General features: G+C 33.4%; 1 protein-coding gene across 13 annotated transcripts in view; it reads right to left on the bottom strand.

The window, feature by feature from the left end:
* Window positions 1-24084, bottom strand: part of DGKB (diacylglycerol kinase beta) — a 799436-nt gene that overhangs the window by 417767 nt on the left and 357585 nt on the right. For all 13 annotated transcript variants that reach the window (XM_055272542.2, XM_055272541.1, XM_055272544.1 and 10 more), the window contains 3 exons: window positions 13800-13885; window positions 11593-11682; window positions 4982-5142 (listed from right to left, as the gene is read on the bottom strand). In XM_055272542.2, coding sequence (XP_055128517.1) covers window positions 4982-5142; window positions 11593-11682; window positions 13800-13885 — 337 coding nt within the window. The remainder of the gene's footprint in view (window positions 1-4981; window positions 5143-11592; window positions 11683-13799; window positions 13886-24084) is intronic.

The raw sequence follows: 24084 nt of genomic DNA, 5'->3' as shown, positions 1-24084 counted from the left end.
GGAGGAATGCCTCCTCTCTTTATCCCCCTAATCCCCATATTATGCTCAGCTAAAGGAGGTCCAAGTCAAAGGAAACAAGACTCTTTAAAAGAAAACTCAGTCAAAGCCACCTTATTTGTTTAATTTGTTCTGATCTGCCTTAAAATCATAAACATTCTATCACATGGTTTTTATTAGTTTCTAAATGTTATCTTTTAAATTTAGATCTTTAGTAAGTCTGGCATGTACTTATATAATACAAGGTAGAGTTCTAACAAAAGTTTTTTGTTTCTAGGAAGCTAGCTTTGAACATTATCAACTAAGTAATCTGTCATTTCCTCAGTGAATTTTTGTGCCATCCCTATACTAAGTTCCAATATGTGTCTCTGTACTTCCTCACTGATTCATTCATCTATTATTTCATAGGACCATTCTGTTATAATTATACAATTCAATTGTAGCATGTATAATTTGGTAAAACAAATTTATTTCTGTCCTTATTGTTAAAATTGACTTAGCTATTTTGTCATACGTATTTTAAATAAGTTTGTCATAAAATCCAGCTCCAATCTTGAGTAGTTATACATTAAATGTATAAATTAATTGAATATTATATCAAGAAATCTCATATAAGAATAGAAAATGTCTCCATTTATTCTGATCTTGTGTGTCTTTGCAGAGAGTTTTAACATTTTCTTTATATAGGTCGTGTATTTTTTATTAATTCTTAGATACTTTCAATTTTTTTGCTATTGTTTCTGGAAATTCATTGATTATTGCTAATATAAGAATATACTAGTGAATATTTAAGTTGATTTTATATTTGGAAAATTTGCTATACTTTCATACTAGTCATAGTATATTTTCAATTAGATATATATTTTTTCAATTGGAATATATATAAATATATATTTATCATTTTTGTATTATTTTTTGTATTTTTTCTTTTTCACCATATATGGTTTACTTATAATTTTCTTTAGAGTACTTTTGCAAAGTCAATTTTGCAATAGGTCTGATTAACTTTTCTTAGTAATGCAGCTTTCAGTTTTGCTAACATTACGAATTTTTGTTGTTGTTGTTACTCTCTGCCATTTTCTGCCTCATTTCTATTATAGCTTTCCTTTCCAAGTTTTTTGGTTTTGTATCATTTCTCTTTTTCAAACACCTTGACTTTTTGTATTTAAATACAATTGACCCTTGAACAACATGGGAGTTAGGGGCACTGACCACTCTTGCAGACAAAAAAAAATTTGAGCATAACATTTGACTACCCAGAAACTTAACAACTAATACTCTACTGTTGACTGGAAGCCTTACCAATAACATAAAGCCAATTAATATATATTTTGTATGTTATGCATATTATATACTGTATTCTTACCAGAAAGTCAGCTAAAGAAAAGAAAATGTTAAGAAAATTATAAGAAAGAGAAAATATATATACTATTCATTAAGTGGAAGTTGATCATCATTAAGGTCTTTATCTTCATCATCTTCAGATTGAGTAAGCTAAAGGGGAGGAAGAAGAGAAGGGGTTGACCTTGCTGTCCTAGACGTTGCAGAGGCAAAATAGGTGGAGAAGGTGAAAGGGGAGGCAAATTACTCTGGGTATAACTTTTATTGAAAAAAAAATCTATAAGTTGACCAGTGCCATTCAAACCTGTGTTGTTCAAAGGTCAAGTGTATTTCTGTTTCCAAATATAAGGGTTTTACAACCTTGACACTATGGACATTTTGAGCTGTATAGCTGTATAATTCTTTACTTTGTATTTGAGGTGTTGTCCTGTGCAGTAAGGGTATTTAGCAGCATTCCTAACTTTACCTACTAGTTAGCAAAAAAACCCTGCTTTAGTCATGACAATCAAGCAGACATTGCCAAATGTCTTCCAGGAAGACGCAAAATTCTCCTCTGTTGAGAACCACTGGAAATTGACCAAAGCATATAAAAAAAATGAGAAATGTTTATTTAGGAAAAACTATTGAGCCTCAGATAAGAACTCTCTAATTAGTGATGTTTCAGATTTGGGTTGCTTCATTAGCCTTCAGCTCCCTGGATGCTGTAGTTCCATCAGAGTGGAATAAGCTAAGAAAACAAGTAGATTCATTGTCAGTGGAACTGACTTGATTTGAAATGGAAGCCAGAAAATCTCTATGGCTTAGAACATTGTTTTACAACTTACGCTTACAGTAGTGATATCTGTGGCAAATGAACAGGGAGAGCCAGTGTCATAGCTAGCCTGAGTTTGTGAAACTGACTTTAGGGCCAGCAGCTAACCAGCAGATTGGCCAGAAATTTAACAAGAGATCTTGGAATCAAACTTTCATATGGGCTGTGATAAACTTCTATATATTCCTGGCTGTCTGAAAATCTGTATGGATTTGCAAGGCTACACAAATGCTCAGAAGAGAAAAAAGAGGATCCTAGTTATCTTCACATCCTTGGTTAAATGAAAGGTTTTGTACATGAGCAGAAGAGACAAAAGAAAGGCCAGATTATATTAAAAGCCGAAGGTGATTTCTAATTGCCTGAACTTTGAATATATTCTTCAGTGAACATATGGATGCGATGACAAAGAAAAGAAGACTTACTGGCTCAAAGTGTTTGAGCACAATCTCTAGACAACCATTTTGACACAGGGGTGATCTCTAGGAAAGCAGTATACACCATAAGAAAGAAAGGCTCCACAGGTAAGCCACTAAATAGACAAACACAGAAACAATGATAACCACTGTGGGCAGATAAAAATCCAGGGAATTAAAGATATAAACCATTTTCAGTATTCAACAAAAAGCAAGGAGATATGCAAAGGAATAGGAAACTGTGTCACACATTTAGGAAAATAACAAGCAAACAAACAAGGTCTCTGATGGGTCACAGATATTTGACTTCACAGACAAATACTTCAAAACAGATATTATAAATATGTCAAAAGAATGAAAAGAAACACCATTTAAAGAATAAAGTATAGGCCGGGCGCGGTGCCTCATGCCTGTAATCCCAGCACTTTGGGAGGCCAAGGCGGGCAGATCACGAGGTCGGGAGATTGAGACCATTCTGGCTAACACAGTGAAACCCTGTATCTACTAAAAATACAAAAAAAAGTTAGCCGGGCGTGGTGGCAGGTGCCTGTAGTCCCAGCTACTCGGGAGGCTGAGGCAGGAGAATGGCGTGAACCCAGGAGGTGGAGTTTGCAGTGAGCTGAGATCGCGCCACTGCACTCCAGCCTGGGCGACAGAGCGAGACCCCGTCTCAAAAAAAAAGAGAAAAAAAAAGAATAAAGTATAGTAACAATGACTCTCCAAATAGAAAATATTAATTAAAGATATAAAATTATAAACAAAAGAACCAAGTAGAAATTCTGGAGTTAAAAACTCTGGTAACCAAAGCAAACAAATAATCCTAAGAGACTTAAGAGACTGGCATCATTAATATCTAAAGATTGGAAACAATTGAAATGTCCACCAATTGGTGAAGGGATAAGCAATATTTGATACCTCCATGCCACAGAATCCTATTCAACAACAAAAAGGGAAACAATATTTATACAGTTCACATGAGTGAACTCAAAAACTTCATCCTAGGTGAAGGACTCCAGATGCAAAACTCCTATATTGTGTGATTTTAAAAATTATTTTCCCATAAGCTTTTGGGGTACAGGTGGTATTTGGTTACATGAGTAAGTCCTTTAATTTGTGAGATTTTGGATATTTTTAAATACAGAATGTCCATAAAAGACAAATCGTAGAGGCAGAAAGCCAATCAATTCCTTCCTGAAACTCGGAAAAAGAGCCAAGATTGAATAAAAATGGGCATGAGCGTTCTGATTTGCATAATAAAAATGTTCTAACATTTGATTAATTTACTAAAATCATTAAAAAGTACACTTACAATGAATGAATTAGGTTGTATGTAAGTGATACACTAAGAAAGCTGTTAAAAATACTGTTTTTATACTAATGTGAATAGGAGGGCTTCCCTGGATCAAGACACATTGCATTTTTCTTTCAAATAATAATAGTCGTTACAGTATTAGTAACCATTGTATATTTAGCCTTTATTATGTACCACTGTATGAGATTCTTTAAATGTACAATCATATTTGTAACTCTATGAGAGAGGAAATAATAACCAGCATGGCACAGATAAATAAATAGATACTGAGATTAAATAATTTGCTTAAAGACTCTTACCCAGGTAGCTTACCTCTTAAGTTCATGGACTCAACCAATGCTTTCTATATTCTACTAGCCTTTTTATAATCTATCTGTGTGTGTGTGTGTGTGTGTGTGTGTGTGTGTGTGAGATGTGACATGACATAAAATTAGCATGGCGTGACATACATTAAATTGAATGTAATGCTTTATTTTCTTTGTTTTTAGATTTCATAATCATTGGCTAAAAATATATATAATCACTGTTAAAATTATTCCTTTAGGATTAAAATTTTAATAACTATTTCAACTGCCAAATAATATTTTACTCTGTGTAAGATTCTAAAAGAAATGAAGTGAAAAGTCAGCCCTCTGACTTATTAATCACTTGAGAACAGTAGCAGGATTTCTTGCAGACTTTTCATAGATTTTTAGTAAGTTATAATGATTTTATAAAATGAATCTCAAAGTAAGATAAAATTTAATGCAATATTTTCACATTTTCAATAATATGGAGTTTCAGCTTATACTCTAAAACTTGTAAGTATATTAAATCATTCTAAGCTTCATTTTAGTAACATAAATAAACCAATTACAAAGAATATAGTTTTTTGCCTTTGCTTAAGACATGAAAAACGTCAATTGCTGATACTCTGACTTTAAATTGGTAAGCGATGATAAAAATAATAGTCATTAGAGCAATAATAATTGCCTATTAGAAGAGATGCTTTGATGGCACAAAGGTAAAATAAGTTATTTATAATCAGCAAATTTTCATAGTGTAAAAGTTTTCTCACTGTGATTATCCAGTACAGGTAAAAAGGTAAAATTTAGTGGAAAATCTTACCACGCCAATGGAAAAGTAATTATTGATGATACTGTAAGGCACTGGGTCTCCCTTCTCATCTTTGTCATTAGGTATGACTTCAAACTTCCACCTGTCCAACATGATTTCTGTGCTGTTTTCAATGTCTTTTAGAATTTTCACCAGATTCTCACCTTCATAACCTAATGGGGAAAAAAAAAATACCTTGAGAAAAGAACTCTAACCAAATAAAAAAGCTGTATTTTTATGTTTCAGTGTGCTTATGCATATGTAATATTCTAAAGGTAAATAATGATTTTGAAACACATTCTACCACCAAATGAAGAATTAATTATAACATTATACTCATACCCACATTTAATTCTTAACTTTAATTTGTAACATGTACTGTATTTCTCTTTTGTGGTGTAAATTCTCAGCATATACAACTGCCAAGTGAACATTTCTACTGTCTGCCCCACAAAACTTTATATCAATAGATTCAAAATTAATGAATTCTCTGCTTCCATATCTTCCTCCTGTGCAGCTGACCTCACAAAGACACCATCCTCTACGCAGTTGCTAAAGTCAGAAACACGGATGCCATTTTAGACTTTTCCCTTTCCATCACTCTCTTACCCTCACCTTTTCCCCTCTAGTGATATAAAACTTTCAATTTAAGTAAAAGGTCCTACTCTTTGTAAGTTTAAAAATTTCGTTTCTTATTCTATCTACTCAGGGTGCCCCTTTTCTTTTTGGCTGGTTTGTATCTATTTCCTTGGCATTGTTTTATATTTGCTAATACTTCTTCCCAGCGCTGCTGCTTATGCCTGTAGTCTCAGCTACTCAGGAGGCTGAGGCGGGAGGACAACTTGAGGCCAAGAGTTCCAGGCTGCAGTGAGCTATCATTGCACCACTGTATCCCAGCCTGGGTGACAGCAATATTCCATGTTTAAAACAATAAAATTAAATAAAATGAATAAATTTGCTAACACTTCTTTCTGGAAAGCACCCTTTCAAAATAATGGCTCAGATGCCCCTCTCACAGTCCCCTACACGCAGTTCTCAAAACTAGCCCTATCTTAGAACTAGTACGCCACATTGTCATTACTTGTGTTTTTCTCCCTACAGGTTCCTCTTAACCCGGCCTGCCATAGAGTAAATGCTCAACAAATCAGTTTTTTAATGAATCTATGATAGATGGTCAACGTGACCTGAAAATAAAAGTCTTGCCAATATTACATTCTCAATATTCAATTTATTTGTAGGTATATAACATTATAGTTATAACTGCAGGCTAACCCTGACACAGTTACTGTTTTTGTTTCTTAATCTTCCTCAACATTAGTTTCCTTCCCTGTAAAAACCTTAGGGTTCTTGTGAAAATTAAGCAAGATAATGCCTAAAAAGTTCTCAGTACATGAGTCCTAAAACAGAGAATAAAAAGTTCTCAATAATATTTTACTACTGATGATGATACCATCAGAATCTGAAGTATGGTACTAAGTTAAATCATCTCTCTCTTCACCCATACAAAAGCACACACATAGTCCTAAAAGGATTATTTTGAGTTCTGTTCATTATTTAATTGTTGAACAAGGAAATGCCAGAGGCTATGAGTCCTCATTAGAGCTATTAGCATACATATCATTGAATAAACTCATTGGGTTAAAAGAAAACAGGCACTCTCATATGCCAAAATTCCCTAAAGAGGAATTCATTACACTTAAGGTGTATCTGTTCAATTAACTATTAGAAGGTGAAAGCCACCAGAAACTAGAAATACCTCTTCTGGAGCTCATCATCACTTCTTACCTTACACAGGCTTGAACAGTAATTACACGCTATTTAATACATACAGTAAAGGGTACAATAAGTAATGATTACATCAACATTGAAAATATTAAATATTATTTCAGAGGAGATAGGGCACATTCAGGGTGGTATGGCCACAGACTAAATATTATTTCAAAAGCTATCATATATCTTATAGTATAATTTAAAGCCGTGTTAATAATATGCATATAACTGTACTCAGTGGCAGAACACTGAATGGCTTAAACTGCAAGATTACAATAATTATATTTACTAACGTTTCATGTTTCTTAATAGTGCTACCTTATTTTAAATGTTTAATTTCTAATTGTTAATTTCTTTTAAGAAGTATAAGTAATAGCTCCCCAAATAAATTTTATACATGTATATATTATTTTACCTACTGAATTAAGTAAAAAACACTTAAATATATTCATCTGTTTTCCAAATTCTGCTTTCATGTTAGAATAAGCTTGATAGTCTTTAGGCATAAATTAATTTGCATATAATATATATTATAATATAGGAGTATCGTGTATGTGTATGTGTATACATATATACAATTAGCAGAAATACTAGTAAATAATAATGCTTTCAAAAAGGTTGAATTTGTTCTCAGTCATGTCTCAGGTTAATAGCAGCACCGTCCGATATAACAGTGGAACAATGTAGGAACAGCAACCTAACCGGGAGAGAACATGATAGGAATGAATGTAGTGAAAATCAATTACCACAGCTAGATTGTAGCAGGGTCACTCAGCTTAAAATCTTTACCACTGGATATGTGTATAGCGATTTTTATGACTAAACATGAAAAAAGCTGGTTTAAATCTGTCTTCTAGCCAAGCAAAAGTAGAAAGAGGCAATAAATAAATCTTGAGAATTACAACATCTGCAATTCAGAAGTGATTCACATAGATAAACTCTAAACTGTAGTCCCCCATTTAATAAATATCTTTTCCCTACTTCTCGTATGTATCTATGCCCGACATTGTTAAATAATGATAAGTAACTATTAATAGGGTTCTTGTACTCAAGAAGATCATGATTTTAAAAAAGATAAATCAAATCCACTAAATATGCCAGCAAAAGATTTTTACAGAAAAGAATAATGCTATTTTACTTTCATTATTTTGATTTAAAGCCTGTAATCAATCCAGGCTAAGAAACAAAATGAAAACATGAATAATATTTATTTTATATTTAATGATACTATGTTATAATGACTGAATCTAAAAAGTCATAGAAATTTTTGCAAATGAAAATCACATAAAGAAACGCAACAACAAATCTGTATAAAAGTGTGTCCAGGCCAGGCGCAGTGGCTCACGTCTGTAATCCCAGCACTTTGGGAGGCCAAGGCAGGTGGATCACGGGGTCAGGAGATCGAGACCATCCTGGCTAACACAGTGAAACCCCGTCTCTACTAAAAGTACAAAAAATTAGCCTGGCAAGGTGGCGGGTGCCTGTAGTCCCAGCTACTCGGGAGGCTGAGGCAAGAGAATGGCATGAACCCGGGGTGTGGAGCCTGCAGTGAGCCGAGATTGCGCCACTGCACTCCAGCCTGGGTGACAGAGCGAGACTCCGTCTCAAAAAAAAAAAAAAAAGTGTGTTCAATTTACAACTATTACTTGCCTCCTTAGTCTACACAAACAAGATTTTCCTTGCAATTAAATTTTTGTTGAGAGACTAATGATTGCCAGAAATTTACAAAAAGAATGCTAATTAAGCTAGGATATCCTACATTCTTACAGTGTCAACTTTTCCAAAATATGAAAATATATTCCTACAAAAAGGAGGCTTCAAGTCAATCGATTCCCTGAATCTTAAGTGAACCAAATGATTATTGGTTGAATGAAGTACTTTCTTCTACAAATATTATGCATAATAATAATTACTGCAACTGCATAAAGTACGTAACACAAACATTGATATGGTTTGGCTCTGTGTCCCCACTCAAATCTCATTTTTAGTTGTAATCCCCATAATCCCCATGTGTCAAGGGAGGGACCTGGTGGGAGGTGATTAGATCATGAGGGTGGTTTCCTCCATGCACTTCTGGTGGTAGTGAGTGAGTTCTCATGAGATCTGATGTTTTATAAGGGGCTATTTCCCCTTTGCTCATTTGCTTCTCTCACCTGCTGCCATGTAAAACATGCCTTTGCTTCTCCTTCACCTTCATGATGGTAAGTTTCCTGAGGCCTCCCCAGCCATTTGGAAGTGTGAGTCAATTAAACCTTTCTTTATAAATTACCCAGTCTTGGGTATGTCTTTATAGCACTGTGAGAACAAACTAATACAAACACTGTGCAAACAATTTATCAGTTTAGCACAAGAACCTACAAGGTACGCACTGTTATTTTCTTCAAATTCTGATGAGGAATCTACAGCACACAATTTTTAAGTAACTTACTCAAGTTACACACCTGTCAAGAAATAATCCCACTGTAAAGCACATTTCTTTGTTAATAATCTCTAGCAAATGGCTTCTCCATTTCCCTAATTGCTCAACTTGGGCATCTTGATACCTTGCTTTCCCTAAAATTCCTAACCAATCCACTGGTAAGTACAATTAATCTAAGCCTGAAAATGTACCTCCAGTTTGTCTACTTGCCTGATTTACATCATGTAAGCTCTAGTCTACTCACTTTATTATGTAATTAGGACAACTATAATAGGAGTTCTCATTTGGAAAACTATAGTTCTGCATGTTTTCACATTTTCTGACCGGGTTATTTTCTACCCCCAAATTAATCTGTTTTTGAAAATGTGTCAGTGTGTTACTCTGCTTCTGAGACTTTCAAAGCTTCACTTTGCATGACAAATTCAATCAAATAAAACTCTTACAATGACAAATAGTTTCCTGCATTATTTGGCTCCCAATTATCTTTCCAAAGTCATAGTACTCACCATCCCTACTTGCCCACCACTGCATTGCTGCTTCAGCAACCCCACCTGCATTCCTTCCTTCAGTCCTTGAAACACAGGGAGCTATTTCTCCTCCTTATATTTTAGGTCCAGCTTTAATGTTACCTCCTCAGTGAGACCTTCTTGGCCATCTAGCTAGATAGTTCATCTCTATTATTCATTCTTCTGATTCCTTGATATCATTTTATAATTACATATTTCATTATTGTTCAATTTATTTTCAATTATACTCAATGAAAATGTAATCTACAGAAGGATAGAAGCCATTTGTTTATTTCCTCATTGTATATTTAGCACCTAGAACAGTGCCAACACATATCAGACACTCACAGAGAACTCATCACTAACAGATACTTTCACACATGCTACAGTCCTTGCCTTTGTCCATTATTAGTACTTTGTATGTGGTTTCACAAGAATTATTAGAGTATGCCAAATATGGACTTCTTTAACAAATTTGAGATTTAGGCCATTTGTTAATTTGGAAGCAAAAATAGAATTACTAATTTTCATAAACATCAAATATATGTTCCAGAAGAACATGGCAAGAAGACTCACATATTTTCTTTCTTTTTAATCAATGCACTTGTATGAACACTGGCAAATACAAGTATCTTATCAGAAATGGTGATGTCTTTATTCATTTCTTTAGATTTCACGAACTCTAATGCAACTCATGAAAATACTCCTAAAGTATATTCTTACTGAACATCCCAAATAGATTACATACTAAGTTCTTGACTTAGTCAAGCACGTACACAGCTTAGAGCTAGTTGGTCAGATATTCACGGAATTATTCTCCAACTTTGCTGTAAATCAGAGTTACTTAGGGAGTTTGTTTAAAAAAAAAATCATCTGCTCAGGTCCCAACTCCAGATATTTCCATTCAGCATTTCTGGGGTGGGGTCAGGCCACTGTATTTTTAACAAGCTCCCCAGGGACTCTGTTCACCTTGTCTTAGTAGACACTTTTCAAACTTCTCTAAGTGAGCTTTGATGCTAAAAATATTTAGCATTCAAATCCTGCTTCTTTACCAAAGTCTGATGGTGTTTAGTGATCTTATCTAGTGGTGTTCAGTGATTTTCAGATAAATATAGCCTATTAGTGACTCTGCAAAATGTTTTAAGACCTCATCTCAAAATATTCTCTCTTTGCTTACCCTACTCCATCCACAGTATTTCAGTTTCAGTTCCTTGAATATGTCAAGTGCCTTGCCACCTCTGGGCCTTTGAACTCGATGTTCCCTCTGCCTATAAAATTCACACCCAGCTTTACATGGCTGTGTCATTATCTAGCTAGTAGTTTTATCTTCTATGTCATATCCTCAGTGAAGTCTTTCCTTATAATGATCATCTGTTTACTTGTTAGTGTAAAGTCTCACATATGATTTTATGGGCCACTAGAAATTAAGGTACTTTTGTTTTTCTTTTGTCAACTCTGTATCCAAAGTGCAAAGCACAGCTGGCTAGCATAGAGTGAGTCTCAAAAACTGAGTATTATTGAACATATTCACTCCTGGGAAACTAATTCATTAGCCTTTCATTTTTCCTTTGTTTGTGATTTTACCTCCCAAATTATAAATTAAAAGTATAAAAATTACCTTGAAGTGCATCCATGTGTACCTTATTTTCTAAACAAAAAAATCAAAAACAAAAACCAGAGATGTTTGGAAACTTGCCCTCCTTTAGTTTAAGTCTCTATTTAATATCACATTAAAACCCAATATCCATGGTCTCTTTGCCCACTATTTGTTCTTCTATCCAAGACTATTGTTCAAAATCATATATTATATATACATCAGTTATCTTCACTGAAATCATATGGTTTTTGTTTCTTTTCTTTTCTTTTTGTTTTGCAAGGGAAAGGGGTGTTGTGTACTGTTTCTGCTTTTGTTGTTGCAGCTGCTTTACCTCCTCCCCATCGCAGGCATCTTGCTAGATCATTGCCAGTCCCAAGAGGCAGAATTGCAACTGGAGGATGCTTGCCTACATTGGCCTTTTCTGCAGAATAAAAAAAATACAAATAAAGAAAATTTTAAGTTCAGATAAAACAACAGAAATGAAAAGATAGCCTGATGACATTAAATGAAGGAATTCCAACAGGTACTCATAAACAAAACATAATTGTATTTTTAGATATATACAATAATGAATTATGGATAATTTGTACACATTTGTAGCAATTGATAAAACACAAATACTATTATTCACAGAATGATGGAATTTTCAAAACTCAGGCAAGAGGAAAGCTTTTTAAATATCTTAACTCAGCTAAAAATTGTGGTGTGTCTTATCTCCATTACAATCCTCAGGGATATTATTATATACAGCATAAGATTACAATACAGAGACACAACTAGGATGGATGGGTAGGTTCCTACATAAAGTCCTTCTGCAACATCAATTCCAGGTACATTTTACTTAAAGGAATAAAATATTTGAAAACTGTTGAATTATAAAAGTGAGTAAATTGCTAACAATGTCCTTGACTTTTTCCCACCCATGGTGTTGCTTTGTGTCAGAGCAAATGGAACACAACATTAACAGCTGGAATACAACGAGATCAGCAGGTTTTCCATGAGATTAATCTTTACATCACATAATACTTTGGGTTCAGAGCAGTAAAGATCTCTGCCGCTGACATCCCATATGCTTTGGTTTGAATCATCGCATGCCTTGAATTAATCTCACAAATGTATATCACTTTCTTTTATTTTTCTTCCTCCTTAGCCCCTTAAAATCAGTGTACCTGTGTGTGTAGGGATAGAGGGGATAGATAATGTAGGGATATGTCACAATGAAATAGCCAACAATAAGATTTTGAGGGCTAAAACAAGCTAAGAACTCCTGCTATTTTTCCTCTAAAACCCTTACAAGTCCTCAGATACTTTTCCAACTAACTCATTAACTTTTGTAATTCTTGAATTCTGGTTGTCTTCTCAGATAAAACATATAAATATGATTTAGATTGTTTAATGGAAGGCCAGATCAGAATTTTCAGTTTCTTTTTAAATCAAATATTAGTAGATTAAAGCTGTTAGATCCTTATCCTTATCAAAAGTGTTGCCAACATGTATTTTTTTAATTTGAATATTTTTGGTGTATGCAAAGACAAAATGTTTTCTGCATTGACTAAATAGGTGTCTGTTTCAATTTATACAGAAGGTAAAACTTCTTTTGAATCAATTCGTTTCATGAAAGTGCCTGTTTTAAACAAAGAATTGATCAATGCAGTAACTGAAATGAGACCAAAAAGTGTCAATATTTGTTTTGGATTTATTTCCTCATAAAGGCCAATTCATGATCTCTTTTTCTAACTAGCAACCAGTTCCAACAACTGATTAGATCTAAAAAACCAAATAATTTTCCTTAATTTATAGTTTTTCTTGTGCTACATACTTACCTTATATCCTCAATGATGTTCCTGTATTATTTGCTCATAAAAATCGAGCTTTTTCAGTTTAAAGAGAGAGGCAATATAGAATAAGTCTTAACTGTGCATTCTAATCTCAGCTCTCTCAGTTCACAGCTATAAGACTTTGTTGTAGTTATTTACTTTTTTCCAAGTTTTAGGTTCCCTCTCTCTACATGGGATTATTAATACTATCTGTGTCATAGAGTTGTGAGGAATAAACAAGATAACATGATGAATAAAAATTAGCTATGATGATGATGATGATGATGGATGATAACGATATGAATGTATAGAGAGGGTAAGGTTTTGAGGGTCCATGTTTTAATAATGTAAGCACATCAATTTTGCACAGACTTTATCACAAATACTAAGACTGCTCCTTCAGCTCCTTGTCTGGGGCATGCAAACAATCTGATTTCCTAAAGCTGCATTTGAAAACAGCCCATTTGAAAACAACTCTGAAAATCTGGTAAACACTGTAAGAAGTGGATTAGAAAGGAAGGACTTCTATGTACTTGTAAACTATTTTGCCAGTTAAATTTTTGAACTACAGAATAATAAGTTAAACCAGTGTACAACCTTCCAGATGTCCAATTATATAACTGCTTCCAAAGATAATGATACAAGCAATAGACACACAGATGAAACAGGATTTAAAGCTATCGCTCTCTCCCCAGCCATATTAAGTATGTGTCTGCATTACCTATGCAATCCAAAACCCAGCCCACGGTTCCATCTCCACCACAGGCTAACACTCTGAAGTCAGGAACATCACGGAAAAAGTTTAACCTGAAAAATAAGCATGTTATGGCACATGATTAATAGTTTAAAAATAAGATATTTTTAGTTTTGTATCATTAGCATTTTACCTGATGAAATACGTTATTTTATAAAAACTGTAAAATATCTCAGTGATAACTTACATATCCTTTAATCCTATTTTATAATTATATATTCAAGATTCTATAACTTAAAAATATTTTGTAATTATATATTCTAGATTCCATAATGAATATACTCTATTTTTCTTTAATAAACTCTAAAATTTTAAGAATAAAATTAGTAAATTATAATAATTTTCATTGATATTCTCCCAGATGTGATTTGCAGTTCACATAACCCAGAATGACATATACTACATTATTTCATTTAATAAATTTCATCAATCCAAAATTATCTTTTGAGTGAATATATAAATGTGACAGTTATGTCAGTAAATATGTCTTTAACAATTTTCTACTTTCTCCATTACTGGGAGAAATTGATCAGACTGCAACTGGGGTTCTAGCCAACTTTCCTTTTGACTGAGAATCTGCAAATAGGAGTCAGGCTTCACCTTGTATTTTGACCTGGTTGACAGTGTTTTCCACCCAGGAACACTCTAGCCTAATTGCTGGGTCAGCTGCCATAAATACCCACTGCTTCTGCTGTTACTGCATGCAGCGTGCTTAATAATGCAACCTACCTTGGGAAAAGTCACAAAGGCAGGTAATGCAGCCAGCTATACAGTCATAGCCTATTTTATTGCAATAAAAAAATTGAAACAGGACAGAAATTTTGGTATGTGTCTCTTCACCTCCCTTGTCCCAAAGATAACAACTGATAGCGATATAATATGCAACTATCCAAGGAATTTTTCTATGTACTTACATATACAAATTTTCATACATAAGTCTTTATTACACACATATTTTCAACATGAATAAAACTGTGCTATACATACTGTTCATTAACTTGTGTGGTTTTATTTTAACTTCAAATATGTCTAAGAGAACTTTGTGTATCAGTATATAACATATGCATATGTCATGTGTTGCATTCTGTCAGATTATTATTTTTAAGCACTGCATCATGTTTTATAAGTTCATGTACTACAAGATAAAATGATTTCTTTTTATGAATTTTTAAGCTATTTCCAGTGTCTCATTATTACAAAAAAGTATTGTATTTAACATTATTTGAAGAACATTTGTGTAAACGTGCACATATGTTTTGAAGGCTACTCTAGAGAAAAATATTCCATTCCATTATTATATCCCTCTGAATGGCTCCCACTGTCAAATATGCAAGGATCCATTTCCTTGCAATCACAAAACACTACATATGAACAACTTTATGATATTTCTTTAATAATGAGTGAAAGCCAATGTCTTTTAATTTGTTGTAAAATCACACTTCCCTGTTTACTAGTGAGTTGAGCATATTTTTATACATTTCCTGAAGATGTGTAACTTCTCCTATGAAAAGAACATTCAAAGATGTGCCTTTCTTTCTATTGAACTGTCTTTTAATTTTTTATTTTTATTTTTTTTTGAGATGGAGTTTCGCTTCTGTCGCCCAATATGGAGTGCAATGGTGCAATCTTGACTCACTGCAACGTCCTCCTCCTGGGTTCAAGCGATTCTCCTGCCTCAGCCTCCCAAGTAATCTGGGATTACAGGTGCCCACCACCACGCCTGGCTAATTTTTGTATTTTTAGTACAGATAGCGTTTCACCATGTTGGCCAGGCTGGTCTCATACTGTTGACCTCAGGTGATCCATTCTCCTTGGCCTCCCAAACTTCTGAGATTACAGGTGTGAGCCACGGCACCGGGTGAGTTGTCTTTTAATAATACTTTACAAACTCTTTGCATATTACAGCAATCTTTGCATTTAAATTTGCATCATTTAAAAAAGTTTTGTCAGAGTAATACCAACACTGCATAAATATAATAAAATATGTATAAAAATTACTAAAACCCATCATCTGATTGTAATACCCAAGAATATTTAGAACAGGAAACTTTCATGCATTTTCTCATTTATTATATTGTGAATATTTAACCTTTGTGAGACATGTTGCAAATATTTTATTCGGTTCTAATACTCATTGTTTTACTTATACTAATACATATACAATAGGATAAACACATATGTACCAGTTGCCCATTCCAGGAGGTAGAACATTTCTAATAACTTACGTATTTCTCTGTTTTCTTTCCCTATAGCACTGCCCTTTCTAATTTACAAAGGTGAGCGCTATTCTGAATACTGAGTTACCACGTGTCTGACATAATCAACATGTGTCTTTCTACTTTTCCCACTTAGCATTGGTACACGGATTCATTCATGTTGTAGCTGAAGCTTTTTCCACGGGTAGCTGAAGTTCTTTTTACTTCTACTGCTGTGTTAAATACCACTTATATGTCTTTTAAAATCCATGTCAATGGGCATTTCAACTGGTTTGCTTTACATTCTTGCAAAAAGTGCATTCTTATAAAGGCATACCTCATTGTATTGCTCTTTATTGAGCTTAGCAGATACTGCAATTTTTACAACTTGAATGTTTGTGGCAACTCCGCTTCTAGCAAGCCTATCAGTGCCATGTTTTCCAACAACACATGCTCACTTGGTGTCTGTGTCACATTTTTGTAATTATCGCAATATTTCAAGCTTTTTCATTATTATTATATCTGTTCTGGTGATCTCTGATCAGTTATTATAGTAATTGCTTTGAGGTGCCATGAACCACGCCCATGTAAGACAGAGAACTTAATCACGAATGTTATGTGTGTTCTGACTGCTCCACCCACCAGCTGTTCTCCTGTCTCTCTTCGTGTCCACAGGCCTCTCAATTCCCTTAGACACAACAGTATTGAAATTAGGGAAATTAACAACCCTACAATGTCCTCTAAGTGTTCAAGTGAAAGGAAGAGTTGCATTTCTCTTTCAATCAAAAGCTAGAGATTATTAAGCTGAGTGAGGAATGCATGTCAAAAGCACAGGCAGGCCAAAAGCTTGCCCTTTTGTGCCAGTAAGCCAAGTTGTAAAAGCAAAGGCAAAGTTATTGAAGGAAATTAAAAGTGCTATGCCAGTGAACACACAAACAACAAGAAGCCGAAACAGCCTTATTGCTGATATGGAGAATGTTTTAGTGGTCTAGACAGAAGATTGAAGGAGCCACAACATTCCCTTAAGCTAAAGCCAAATCCAGAGCAAGCCCCTAACTCTATTCAATTCTATGAAGGCTGAGAGATGTGAGGAAGCTGAAAAATAGTTTGATGCAAGCAGATGTTGGTTCATGAAGCTTAAGGAAAGAAGCTGTATAAACAGCAAGTGCTGAGGAAGAAGTGGCAGCAAATAATCCAGAAGATCTAGCTACAATTATTGATAAAGGTGGTATGCTAAACAACAATTTTTCAATGTAGACAACATAGCCTTCTAATGGAAGAAGATGCCATCTAGGACTTTGATAGCTACAAAGGAGAAGTCAATGCCTGGCCTCAAAGCTTCAAAGAACAGGCTGACTCTCCTGTGAGGGGCTAATGAAGCTGATGACTTTAAGTTGAAGCCAATGCTCATTTGCCATTCTGAAAATCCTAGGGCCCCTAAGAATTATGCTAAACCTACTCTACCTGTGCACTATAAATGGTGGAACAAAGCGTGAGGGATATCACATTTCTTTACAGCATGGTTTACTGAGTATTTTAAGTCCATGATTGAGACATACTTCTCAAAAAAAAAAGATTCCTTTCAAAATATTATTTTCATTGACAATGTACCTGGTCACCCAAGATTCTGATGGAGATGTGCAGAAAGATGAATGTTGTTTTCATGCCGGCAAACACAGCATACATTCTGCAACTCATCGATCAAGGAGTAATTCAACTTTCAAGTCTTATTTAAGAAATACATTTCATATGGCTATAGGTGCCACAGACAGCGATTCATTTTGGGGATCTGGGCAAAGTAAATTGACAACCTCTGCAAAGGATTTAATAATCTAGGTGTCACTAAGAACATTCATAATTCATGTACAGAGGTCAAAATATCAGCATTAACAAGAGTTTGGAAGAAGTTGATGCCAAGTCTCATGGATGACTTTAAAGGGTTCAAGACTTCAGTGGAGGAAGTCACTGCAGACATCATAAGAACAGCAAGAAGTAGAGTTATAAGTGGAGGCTGCATGTGACTGAATTGCTGCAATCTCATCATATTTGATGAGAATTGAATTTGAAAGGATGAGGAATTGACTTTTAGAGATAAGCAAAAAAAGAGGTTTCTTGAAATGGAATCTATTCCTAGTAAAGATGCTGTGAACACTGTTGAAATGGTAACAAAGGATTTAGATTATTACATAAATTTAATTGATAAGGCAGCAGCAGGATTTGAGAAGACTGACTCAAATTCTGAGGGAAGTTCTACTGTGTATAAGATGCTAGCAAACAGCATTACATGCTAGAGAGAAATCTTTCATAAAAGTAAGAGTCCATCAATGGGTCAAACTTCATTGTTGTCTTATTTTAAGAAACTACTAGAGCCACCTCCACTTTCAGCAACCACCACTCTGATCATTTGGTTCCCATTAAAATCAAGGCTAAACTCTCTACCAGAAAAAAACATTATGACTTCCTGGAGGCTCAGATGATTGTTACTATTTTCTTTGCAATGAATTATTTTTAAATTAAGGTATATACATTTTTTAAACCACAATGCTATTGCACATTTAATAGACAACAGTATAAACATAACTTTTATATGTACTGGGAAACCAAAAAATTTGTGTGACTCACTTTATTGTGATATTCACTTTATTGTGGTGGTGTGGAACCAAACCCACAATATAGCCAAGGTATGCCTATACATACTTCCTAGCACTTAAGAGCAGTGGCCACTTTAGAGTAATGCATATTAATGTGCAACTTTACCAGATAACATCAATGTTTTTCACAAAGAAGTTGCACCAATGGATGTGCTCTATTGAATCCATTCTCTTTTAACACTTGTCACACTTTTTCATTTTATTTATTTCTTATTTTTGTGAAATGCCTATTTATCCTTTTGGTTTTTATTATGTATTCCTTTTTACCTTGTTGGTTTGTAAAAAAATTTTACACGTCTTTGATTTTAGTCCTTTTTGAATAATTTTTTTCAAATATCTTCTACAAATTTAAAGTTTTTTCTTTTACTTTCATTAATGTGTATTTTAATGAATAAGAACTTAGTTTTAATATTCAATTTCATCATCCCTTTGATAAGTAGTTAGTACCTTAACTAGTCTTCTGTAAGACAAACTTCTTTACTCAGAGCTCAGAATTCACATATACTCTCTTAAAATGTCAGTTTTGCTTTCGACATAGAAATTCTTAGTTTGTTGTGGTGTGAAGTACTTTCTTTTCTTCTCTCCCCACTTTCTCCCATCTCCCCTTTATCCTGGCCTCCGGCCCTCCCTCTCTTCCTTTCTTACTCCCTTTCACCCTTCCTTTTAGCTGTAGTGCAGCACTTTTTTTCTATTTATTTTTTATCCATCTTTTCATTTATTGAATAATTCAACTTTCTACTATGCAAAGTCCATGATAAGTATTATTTCCACATATGGGTACATTTCTACTTGTATTCTCTATCGTGTTTTACTCACGACGTTGTCCATCTCTGCACTAGTACCACACTCTCACAGTTACTATAGCTTTCTAGTAAGTCCACATCTCAGGGCATGAAGAATCTTACCAATTATTTCTTCTTTTTTTCATATACATTTAAACTCATATTTCACCAAAACTAAAATAATAGTAAGAAAAACCAATCATGATTTTGACTGAAGTTGCATTAAAACTATATATTAATTTTGGGAGAAATAACACATGTATAATATGAATTAAGTTTCCTTATTCATGAATGTAGTATTGCTCGATTTATTTAGATATTCTTTAGTATCCTTCAACAAAGATTTAAATTTTCTGCTAACAGGTCTTGCATATATTTTGTTAGATTTATTCTTGGTTGTTTTAGTTTTTGTTGGTATTTTAAATATTTAAAAATTATATTTATTAATAACATTAATATTTTTGTTGCTGGCATATATAAACATATTGGACTGTTATACATTGATTTTATAAATAATTATATTACCACTGTTTTTCTATTGCTTACATTTTGTTTATGGATACATTTGGATTTCTATGTATGTAATTGTGACATTTGCTACTAGCAACGGTATTATTAGTAATCTCCAGTCCTTATAATTGTTATTTCTTTCCCTGTGTCTTTTTCCTTGACAGAATTCCAACATATGGTTGAATAGGAGTATTCATAGTGAATATCCATATCTTGTTCCTGAAGATAAGAATTACTTTTGGAATCTGCCCATTTAGGATATCTGTTTTTGAGATTTTATTTTTCTTTCTTTTTACTTTCATTTATTTTTGATGGAGATTTTTTACGAGGTTAACAAGTTTCCCTTCTACTCTTTTTAATAAGAATTTTTACTATACATAAGTAATAAGTTTTTCTGCATTTTTGAGATTTGACAAGGACTCTGTCCTTTAATTGGTTAGTGTGAGAATAAACATTTATATATTTCTGCATTATTAAACCATTGTTGTAGTCCTTTCATGCACCCAAATTGATTTTTGTGTATTAATATTTTTAAGATAATTGAACTTCTTTGCTAATATTTTGTTTAGAAATTTTGCATCAATATTTATGAACAAATTGACCTGTTTTTCTTCCTCATACCACTTTTGTCTACTTTTTAAAATTAAAATTATACAGCATTAAAAAATATGTTGCAGAATATTCCTCCTTTTACTATTTTTGTGGAAGAATTTGTATAATTATTGAAGTTATTTGAAAACTGGTAGCACTTGCATATAAAACCTGAATTTCTGGTGTTTTTTTTTTTTTTTTTTAAGAGAAAAGTCTTAAATCATTGTTTAAATTACTTTAATAATTATTCTTAAAAATTTATGATTTTAAATTCTTCTTAAGTCAGCCTTTTTTCCAGCTATACTTCTGCAGCAATTTGATTCTCCCTCCTAGATTTTCAAACATTGGCACTGAAGCTTAAGAAAACTTTGTAAAACATGGCAGTAGCTGCAACATTTCCCACCGAGCTAATTGTTTTTGGTGAAAGCCTAACCATCCAGTTGACTCACCATTGTTCTTCCATTCCATGATGTTTCATCTGTTATTCATTCTTGTTTTCTTTAAAAATTGTCATCATTGGTTCTTCAGCAGCATCCTACCCCCAAACATAAACCCCATGTGACTGTCAGACCAGCTTACTCTCTGTAAATTGATTGCTAATTGGAAAATTTGACCTCTCTTTATCTCAATTTCTTGATCCATTCAATCCATGCAGTTTTCCCTAGAAACTCATTCATTCCTTACTACATTCATTCATTAATATCCTTGGGATTTATTTAGTGATTCTGAACCTCAGTTTCCGTAACTTTAGAATGGAATTAACACCACGTGGTTTGTTGGGCTCTTTATATACACATAAAGTAAATGTGTATGTAAATACAACTTACTATTCACATGTTATTACTAATTTAATTATATATTTTTTCTTTATTAAAAGTAGTCTAGGTGTGTTTTAGATCAGAGTGCCACTTCTCTATTTCCCCACCTCCTCCACCTGCACTGTACTGGCAGAATAGTCACAATTTTCTAACAAGCAGTAAGGAGAGTTTTTCTGCATCCAATCTGAAACTGTAACTAGTGGACAATTGGGAGACCTGCCTACAGCACTGGAGACACAAGGTACAGAGGAAAACAGCTGTGATAGAGGACAAGTAAATTGAAGAGGCTCAGCAGGAGCCAAAATGCAGGGTCCTGCATGGCACCGACTTTTCACCCAGGAAGGCTGTGATGAGGAGCAGCTGTGAGGCTTCCACATCACGAGTCACCCTTCCAATGGAGAGAGGTGAGAAAATGGGGAGTGTCAGGAAGGACTTCACTCTGGAGAAACTTTTGTACTGTGTATTGTACTTTTTACCTATCAATTCCACAATGTTCCATGTGAAGAATGAATAAGCATAAACATTTTACAATGAAATCATGCTTGGGTCCTGAATTTATTTGCACCATTTTATTAATTTTTTTGAAATTAAAAGTTCAAATGATTTATGAAGAAAATGAATGATGATGAGTTTCCAATGTTGGCCTTTATAGCACTGATTCACCTAGAGAGTTTCCTATGTATCTGCAATAGCTACATTTGAAAGCAAGCCTATTATTTGGGTTTAGCAGCCTTCTGTCAGACGCTTCTTTTTTTATCATATTTGCTCTATAATCACCACTATAACATTCCATAAAGTTTCAGTTACGCAGGATGAATAAATTCTAATATCCACTGCAAAACACTGTTCCTATAGTTAACGATACTGTTTTATACATTTAAAAAGTTTAAGAATGTAGATCTTATGTTAATTGTTCTTACCACGACCACAACAAAAGAGCAGGTGGTGAAATTGTGATGCTTAATATTACTAAAAACAAATCCAGAAAATTTCATCTAAGATTCAGAGGCTTACTTTGTGTTAAGATAAAACTGATACAGAAAAGGCAGTAAATTTTCATTTGTACCTAATTGTTATTAGGTACAAAGCACACCAGGAAAACCTTTTTTAAAAGAAAAGAAAATTATAGTACTGATTCCAGAGTCTTGGAAAGTGTCATAAATCAGAATTCTTAACATCAGTATGTAAATATTACTTTTCCAATCTTATATTTTATTATTACAAAATACTATCACTTATATACAATGTGGCTGTATGGGTTAGAAACAGATTAAGTATATAAAATAAATATATGGCTATAAGTAGTATATATATTATAAATTATAAAATAATATTTTTGATACTTAGAGGAAATCAGTGTGAGAGTCATAAATATTTTCAGCATATCCATGCATGGTGAATGCTCACTTTAATTATACATATTCATATCTCTTTGTTTTAAAGAAACACAAGGCTGAAGGATCCAAAATGGCTTTACCATATGTCATCAATTCTTTTTCCTCCTTCTTGTTTAGAAAAAAATAATTTCAAGAGCTTGCCTTACGAAAGGGCTGCATTCTGATTTAAGCATTTAGAGACAGAAAGAAGCATACGTATCTCCGATTATTCTATTCAATTCATATTTATACTTGCATGCATACAGTTACATACTATATTATTCTTAAAGTTATAAGATTATATGGATTCAAAATTGCCTCAATAAAATCTGGCTGAATTTTCTGATTTGTGATGTTACCATTGTTTTTGAAACAATATTTATGGTCTAGAAAACCAATTTTTAATAACTTTCAGCTTATTTATTAATACCCAAACTGAATCTATACATACCTTGGTATCATTGATATTATTATTATTGCTGGTGTAATATCTTTTAAAAATCCATGCATGAATTATTTATGCTCCCCAATGTTTCATTCTATTGTATATATTACAAAATGGGGGAAAGGTTATTTGATGTTTTTCTCTGTGGATTTCAATGTTTCATGAATTTAATGTGACTCTCTCAACATTTTAATTTAAAGTAAAATTAATTATAATAATATCCTCCAATCTAATATCTTATGTACTTTATTTCAACAATACACTATAAAATTTAGTTAAACTAGGAAATGCACCTGTTCCAGCTAATTTGGTTAGAGTTTTGAGATATTGTATGGAAGCTGAATTTACACTGCTTTGAGAAGATATTCCATGTGGATAAGTGGGATAGTTATAAAAAATTAATTTGAATTAATCTTTATAAATGCAGTGTAACTTAATTCTGTTAACATAATAACCAGAAATAAGTCTTAGAGTATTTGAAAAATATACATATTCCAGTGGACCATTAATAATTGAAACATTTATTTCATTATTTCTGGAAATCTCAAACAAATCTTTTATGCTTAAGTGTGTTAAAAGTGAAGGAGAGGGACAGAGAAAGGGAAAAACATAGACCGAAATGACAAAAGAGAGCATGAGACACAGAAAATGAGAGAATATTTATTCCTGGGGAACCTATAATGTTATCTCTTTAATATTCCTCCTACTATAAAATGAGTTAGAAATGAAAGGTCAGTAAATGACAGGTTCTATGATGTAGCCTAAATATTTTTCCTTTCCTCACTAATGTACATATTTCTTTAAAAATTAATATTGGCAGAAATATCAAATTTTTAGAGTCATTTCTGAGTGAATAGAAACATTAATATTTAGTTGAAATATTC

This window comes from Symphalangus syndactylus, chromosome 3, assembly GCF_028878055.3.
Source record: "Symphalangus syndactylus isolate Jambi chromosome 3, NHGRI_mSymSyn1-v2.1_pri, whole genome shotgun sequence".
Taxonomy (NCBI): Eukaryota; Metazoa; Chordata; class Mammalia; order Primates; family Hylobatidae; genus Symphalangus; species Symphalangus syndactylus.
This window is presented reverse-complemented; position numbering and strand designations above follow the sequence as displayed.